The 6,932-nt window shown below is 44.5% G+C and overlaps 1 protein-coding gene across 1 annotated transcript; it reads right to left on the reverse strand.

The window, feature by feature from the left end:
• Nucleotides 1-811: 811 nt before the first annotated feature.
• Nucleotides 812-5,617, reverse strand: LOC149256638 (uncharacterized). Its single transcript, XM_089455424.1, has 4 exons — nucleotides 4,440-5,617; nucleotides 4,079-4,347; nucleotides 1,182-3,955; nucleotides 812-937 (listed from the first exon to the last, which is right to left on the reverse strand). Exons 1-4 carry the CDS (start codon nucleotides 5,615-5,617, stop codon nucleotides 812-814), a joined length of 4,347 nt encoding a protein of 1,448 aa, XP_089311550.1.
• Between the last annotated feature and the right edge of the window lie 1,315 nt (nucleotides 5,618-6,932).

Here is a 6,932-nt window from a genome sequence, read left to right on the forward strand (position 1 = left end):
TATTTTTTTTTTAACTGAAACGGGTGTATCTTTATTTATATTGGATGAAATTTGGTCTTACGCCAATGCTGCCATCATTACATTGCATCTAATACTATTCCATGGTGCATGCTGCTTAATCCTCATGGATTACATGGGTGGATAGAACTTTCCCCATTTATGAGAATTTGGCCTTTTCCTAAAGTACAGCCCTTGTTTGCCAACAGATCAGCTTCGCTGTTCAGATTTCTGAGTATATGGAAGCATTTGTAGGATTCAAAATCGAGAAGGACTTCCTTCAGTCTGCTCAGAGTTTTGTTGAGGCTTACATTGATGAACAAGTTCTCCGAATTCAACTTTTTAATTATGAGCTCGGAGTCTCCGAATACTTGGATTTCTTTGTCCCCTCTGTCTCTAGCAATTTGACAGGCTTTAAGAAGGCTTAGAATCTCGGCTTGGTTGTTAGATTTCTGCCCAATGCCCCAGGAGAAATTGTCTCTTTTGACTCCAGCCGGGTCATAGATGACCCCCCCTGCCCCAGCAGCCCCGGGGTTGCCTTTGGAGGCACCATCAAAAAAGATCGTGGATATTTTTTGTTTTTTCCACCATGCCTGAAAATTTTCTTCCGTTTCTCTTATTCTCCAGATTGGGTTCGTTGCTTGAGGGGCAGAAAGCAGCCTCCGGGGGTGGGGGGAGAGATAATTCAGCCACCTTTCTTCTTCGGGAAGCAGCAATGGATCTGCAGAAGAGTACTGTTGTTGGGCAGCTTCCAAGAGGAGGGATTTCGCTTTTGCAGCTACAGCTAGAGGGGTTTGTTCTTTTCCGTTGAAGATCAGGTCATTCCGGGCCAACCAGGTCTGCCAGCAAGTGAATTTGGGAATGGCAATCCAGATTTTCCTCCAAAAAGATTTGCTGGGGATTTTGTGGGGGTAGCAATGATTCCAGGCATCGAAGAGGTCTGCAACAGAATTATACGGAGGAACAGTGATTTGGAGCTCATGAAGGATAAGGCGCCACACCTCATTGACAAACTTGCAGTCCATGAAGAGGTGCTTGGCTGTTTCTTCACTGTTGCTGCACAGCACGCATCTGTGTGGCCCAGCAATGCCTCTCTTCATCAGATTTTCTCCGGTAAGCAGTTTATTGTGAACCAGGGTCCAAAAAAAGAAATTGACTTTTGGTAGAGCGAGGGGCTCCCATACCTTCTTCCAGAATTCCGGATTCCTGTTGCTGTTCTTTATGGGTTGGAGAGCGTTGTAGGCTTCCGCTGATGAATAAGTCCCTGTGCGCCCCCAACCCCATCTGTCCTTCGACCTTCTGCTCACTGGAGCTGCTTCCTCCAGCAACTCTTCGAGCATTGTCCTCTGATGATTTAAACGACTTGGTACACCGTGAAAGTCCCACCCGGACCATGCGCCACGACTATCCCATTTGGAGAGATCGTAAACGCTGTTAATTCCAGCGCGCTCCAGCCAATGCCTTAGTTCGTCGATTTCCTCATTTTCTGACAGAGGGGCGCTGTCCATAATGCGATCTAGCCACAATTTGGTATGTTTACCATTGCCGGGGATTTTATAGATTCTATCTTTGAAAAAGTTCAGACTTTTATTGCATAGTTTCCATACCTGGGAGGTGTTGGTTATTTGGGAAGCCTGAAGATTTCGAAGCGGAGCCTTATGCGCATACTTTGCTTTCAGAGTTTCACTGACTGGATTCTTGGGATTCTCGTATAAATTCCATAGAATTTTTCCACCCAGCGCCAGGTTGACCATGGCTGGATCCCTGATTTGCAGGCCTCCTTCTGCGAAAGGCCGTTTCACCTGCTCCCATTTCACCAGATGCATTTTATGAATGTTCCCTTTCCCTCCTTGCCAGAGGAAATCGCGAATCAATTTGGAGATGTGATCTGTCACCTGCTTTGGTGCTAGTAAGAAGGCAGCTTGGTAAATTGGTAGAGCTGAGAGGACAGACTTGATCAAGATGACCTTGCCTCCAGGAGTAAGCCAGTATCCTCCCCAACTTGTGATCTTTGTCTTAATTTTGCTGATGACTTCAGCCCACAGGGCTCTCTTGTTGCAGCCATTGATGATAGGGAGTCCAAGGTATTTTATCGTCTCCCAATGGGCTTGGCTCTTGAAGCCTAGGATAGCAGAGATATTTGCGAGTTCCTGATGGTCGATGTTCCATCCAAAGACTTCACTTTTCCTTTCGTTTATGGAGGCTCCCGTGACCCTGCAGTAGCTTTTTAGGACTTCATCAAATGCTTTAGCAATTCTATGAGAAGCCCCTCCGAGCAGGAGAGAGTCGTCTGCAAAGAGGGCATGATTCAGGGCAGGAGAGGAAATTGAAGGTTTGAGGCCTGGGAGAGAGCCTGCCTCTTTTTCAGCTGAAAGCTTTCTGCTGAGGGAGTCCGCCATCAGAATGTAGAGGAAGGGAGAGAGAGGGCATCCCTGCCTAAGACCTCTCTGGGCTCGGAAAAAGGAGGTGGGGCGGCCATTGACAAGAGGGGCAATCCAAGGGGAGTCAGTGCAGGCTTTGATGAGAGCGACAAAGAGAGGGGAGAAGCCATAGGCAAGGAGAGCTTTGTAAAGGAAGGCCCGGTTAACTCGGTCAAAGGCGTTGGCCATATCAAGTTTGATCAGCATCCCCTTTTCTTTTCGTTTCTGGCTTGAATGAATGATTTCTTGAACTTGTATGACATTGTCCAGAATGTGCCTACCTTCAATGAACCCGCCTTGATTGCTGGAGATGAGTCTGCTTAGGAGAGGCTTGATCCTGTTTGCAAGGAGCTTTGCAAGGATTTTATAAGAGGCATTGCACAACGAGATTGGCCTAAATCGGGCAAAGGTTTCAGGATTTGATTCTTTAGGGATGAGGGCCAGATATGTAGAGTTGGTTCCTCCCCCTACTTTGGCTTTATTCCTGAATCCTTTAATCATTTTTATAAGATCTGCTTTAATAATGTCCCAGCATATTTTGTAGAAATGGATGGTAAATCCATCAGGCCCTGGGGCCTTGTCCGGGTCCATAGACCAGACCACTTTTATGACTTCTTCCTCCGTAAAGGGCCTGTTGAGATCGAAGTTGTCTTCAGCTCTGACCAGAGGGGGAATATTGGAGAGGAATTCTGCCATGTCCTTCTCATTACCTTGGATTCCAGCAGTGTAAAGCTGACTGAAATGGTTTACAGCTGCCTCTTTGATCTGATTGAACCCTTTGCAGGTCTGCCCTTCTGCTGTTGTTATTTCAGAGATGTGGTTTCTGCAGAGTCTTGCCCGATATTGGCGGTGAAAGAAGGTGGTATTCCTATCACCGGCCTTCAACCAGAGGCTTCTAGATTTGATTCTCCAGTACTCCTCCTCTAACCGAAAGGATTGAAAGGTCGAGCGTTGGATTTTGACTTCTTTATCCAGCAGTGCTGAAGTGACTTCTCTGTTTTCCATTTCTGTTTGCAACTCCTCGAGGGTCTGCACCATTTCTTTTCTGATACTAGTTGGATTTGGAGCAGGTTTTTTGATCCACTCCTTCAGAGCATGCTTTGTGGCTTTGAGTTTTTGCTCCCATACGTAACTGGGGGACCCTGAGAAGGTTTTGCTCCAAGCTGCTTTCACTGTGTCAAAAAAGCCTTCTCTTTCTGTCCATAGAGGGCTGAAGCGAAAAGGGATGGGGCCCAAGTCTTCTTCGTCTTCTAAAGAGAGCTGGATGGGCTTATGATCTGAAGTAAGTTTGGGGAGGATTTTGGTAGTGATGATCTTTTTGGTTGCCATCAGGGCACCCTGAACCAAGAATCGATCCAGCCGAGCAGAGATATGGTCCGCTCCTACCCTGTTGTTGGTCCAGGTGAAGAGCCCTTTCGCTGGAATGAAATCGACAAGGTCCCAATCCTGAATGAGTCCTTCGACCATAGGAAGGAAGGGATCTCTGCTGAGAGTGCCTCCCCTTTTTTCCTTATGTTTTAAAACGATGTTTAAATCCCCTGCCAAGATGATATTTTTGGGAGAGTGATGCTCCAGGAAGGCTATGAGGGAGGTCCAACAATCTCTTTTTTCTGAGTATAATACAGGGACATAGAGGTTGAAAAGGGAGAAAGATAACTTACTTGGATTGTGCATTAGCTCCGTGTAGATCCAGTGTTGGGTTTCATGAGAATTATTCAGCTGAAAGAGATCCTCTGACCAGAGAGTTGCAAGGCCTCCAGAAGAGCCTCTTGAGCTGACTGCTTTTCCTACATTTTTCTTCCATTTCTTTTGGCTGATGTCCAAGAGGGCTTTCCCCTCTATCTTTGTCTCTTGGAGCAAGAGGATGTCTGAGGGCTCCATCTTGAGAAGATCTTTGATCGCTTCAGCTTTCGCGGGATTACCCAATCCTCTGCAGTTCCAAGAGACAAGGCGCATTATTTACCTGGGAAGTGGAGGGAGCCTCCCTTAGGAGGCCTGTTCCTTGTATTTCTTCCGATAGACATCTCAATAGTAGGCTGGCTTCCTTGAGTTTTTAGCCTTTCGGCCTCCTCTTCCCTTTCTTCTCTGCGAGATTTCCTGCCTACTTTTTTGATGGGTTGCTCGAAGGTCTCGTCCTCCGATGACCCTGAGCTATCAATAGGCTTTTTCCTAGTGATATCTGCATATGTGGGACTTGAAGGGCTACCTTGGGTGGCCTCAGGCATAGTCTTTTCCCCTCCATCTTGTATGTTGGTGGGAGATCCAGGCTGTTCCAGGGTTTCCTGATTTGTAGCAGCTGCCGTTTTCTGACTGTTTTCTTTGCCATTTGGATTATTGCCTTGGCTGTGGTTGGAACTGCTTGGGACCTCCTTCAGAGGGCCTTTCCCGTTGCCCTTCCTGTTGGGTTTTTGGATTAGAGTCCACTGCTCTCCGTTTTGGTTCTCTGGGATATCTTCTGTCTTTTTCTTACAGTGTTTGGCAAAATGCCCGTAGCCATGGCAGTGTCTGCATTTGAATGGGATCTGTTCGTAATCGAGCTCTTGGACATGGGTCCATCCTGCTACAGTGAGTTTGATGGCTTCCGGTAAGCCCTCCTCTAGGTCTACTTCAACGCAGATGCGGGCGCAGGAGTATTGATCTTTCCTCGGGGCTTGGTCGATGTAATTGCCTAAGGCATTTCCGATGATCTGGAGGGACTTAGGGTTCCAGCAATGGAGAGGGAGGTGGGGAAGGCGAACCCAGACCGGGACGGCCGTAGGAACATCCTGAGCAGGATCAAAATCAGGCGACCATTTGTTGAGGTAAAGACCTTGCGGCCCCATGAAGTAAGGGTCGTTCCTGAAAATCAAGTTTCTGTCCTCTGCACTTTCGAAGACAAAGACGAAGAAACCTTTGCCCACGAAATAGCTTTTGACTCCCTCTTTGATAAGCGGCTTCCAATTCCTTTGAGTCCACTCCTCCACCGATTTGGGAGAGGGCCAGAGGCCCGTGAACTGGCCAATGAGGCCACGCTCAGCCAGATTTAGAGCAGCTTTACAGGTTTCTTCCTCTGGGAGGGCGACAGAGGGGATGGTGTCCATCTTCTTCACAAATTTCTGCTGGCTCGCCGAAGAAGGGCGCTTATTGCATTGAGCAATCATTTCCTTGAAGGCTGAAACCTCCGGGGGGGGAGGCGGATCCGAGCCCCCAGAGGGCTCCATGGCTGCGCGGTTCAGCTGCAGATCGGGGGCAAGGCGCGGCGGCCCAAGGGGCACGCGAATGCACAGAAGCCCTAGCCCGGATGCTTCACGGGCAGAGCTCTCTCCAAGCGCAGCGTTGCGAAAAAATATATCACTAATTAATTTTTATTTTAAATAATTAGTTTGTAATTAATTTAATTTTTATTAATTAAATAATAATTGTTAATTTAATTTATGATTCAATTTTAATTAAAAATTTTTATTATTGGCCTACGTAATGATTTTTCTTGAATTCTCGTATTTTTTATATTTTAACTTTGGAAGCTCATAAGTTGAGTTTTACTTAGCCAAATCTGGCCCAAGATGGTTCGTTAGATAGATAAAATCATGAAGAATATTTCTGAAGTAGATGCATGAGCATATTTGATCATTTAATGAGTCTAAAATTTAGCATAAATTCAATCTCCGAATTTGTAAACAAAATTAATTTTATGAGTTTAATTTTTTGCATTTTCATTTGTTAATAGCCTTTGTTGATTGATGATCCATTCATTTATGTTCTCTCTGACCAATAAGATATTTACAAGGATCAATGGAAAACTCATATTTCCTTTTATTTATTAGATTAATTAGGTTTTGATTAGAGAAATTTTGTTTTCCAGATTTGATATATATATGTGTTTTTTTTAGTTTGCATTTTAATTTAATTTGATTGGTTTTGGTAGGAGAACAGTTGAGGAGATGAGGAACAGAAGATTTCAATCAATGTTATTACTCTAGCAAGAAGGAAAAAGAATTTGGACCAATGAAAATTGTTGGAGCAGATTTGTTCTTCAAACAACTCTCCTATTAGGAATTCATTTTGTAATTATAAATAAGGGTTTGTAGAATGAGCCAAAGAAGGCTTCTCTCTTCTATAACTTTGTAATTCTTATAGAACTACTGTGATAGGGGTTTACAGTTGCAGAGGAGACGCAGATCTGAGGGATAATTTTGGGGTTTTTATTTTTCATTCTAGACTGTATTCGGGGAGTCGAGTTTGCACTACTGCAGCTCGATTTTTGTAGCAGAGTTCAAACATTGTAAAGGACTGTTGAAAATAAGAGCTAGAGAAGAATGTTCAATAAATTGGTATTTAAAATAGTATTATTTTTTATACTAATTTCATTTTATAATGGCAAAAATGTGTCATTTTCATTCATATTTGTGTACCTTTGTTGATGTGAGTAATCTGCCTTAGTAATTTGACATTAGTTATCTCTGCTCTTGTGTTCTGAACTCTGATTTCTGAGTAACTATTTAATCATAAATCAGACTTTTAATTCTGATTTAACAA

Source organism: Pinus tabuliformis, chromosome 7, assembly GCF_031772625.1.
Source record: "Pinus tabuliformis cultivar Carrire ecotype Pingquan chromosome 7, CPIR1, whole genome shotgun sequence".
Lineage (NCBI taxonomy): Eukaryota > Viridiplantae > Streptophyta > Pinopsida > Pinales > Pinaceae > Pinus > Pinus tabuliformis.

Excerpts from the sequence above, each read along its gene's own strand:
- LOC149256638 (XM_089455424.1), bottom strand. The coding sequence starts at position 5,617 with ATGGAGCCCTCTGGGGGCTCGGATCCGCCTCCCCCCCCGGAGGTTTCA. Across the intron at positions 3,956-4,078 it reads GGAGCTAATGCACAATCCAA|GGGATTTAAACATCGTTTTA; the intron begins GTAAGTTATCTT and ends TCATCTTGGCAG. Across the intron at positions 938-1,181 it reads ATCCGGAATTCTGGAAGAAG|ACCTCTTCGATGCCTGGAAT; the intron begins GTATGGGAGCCC and ends ATTCTGTTGCAG.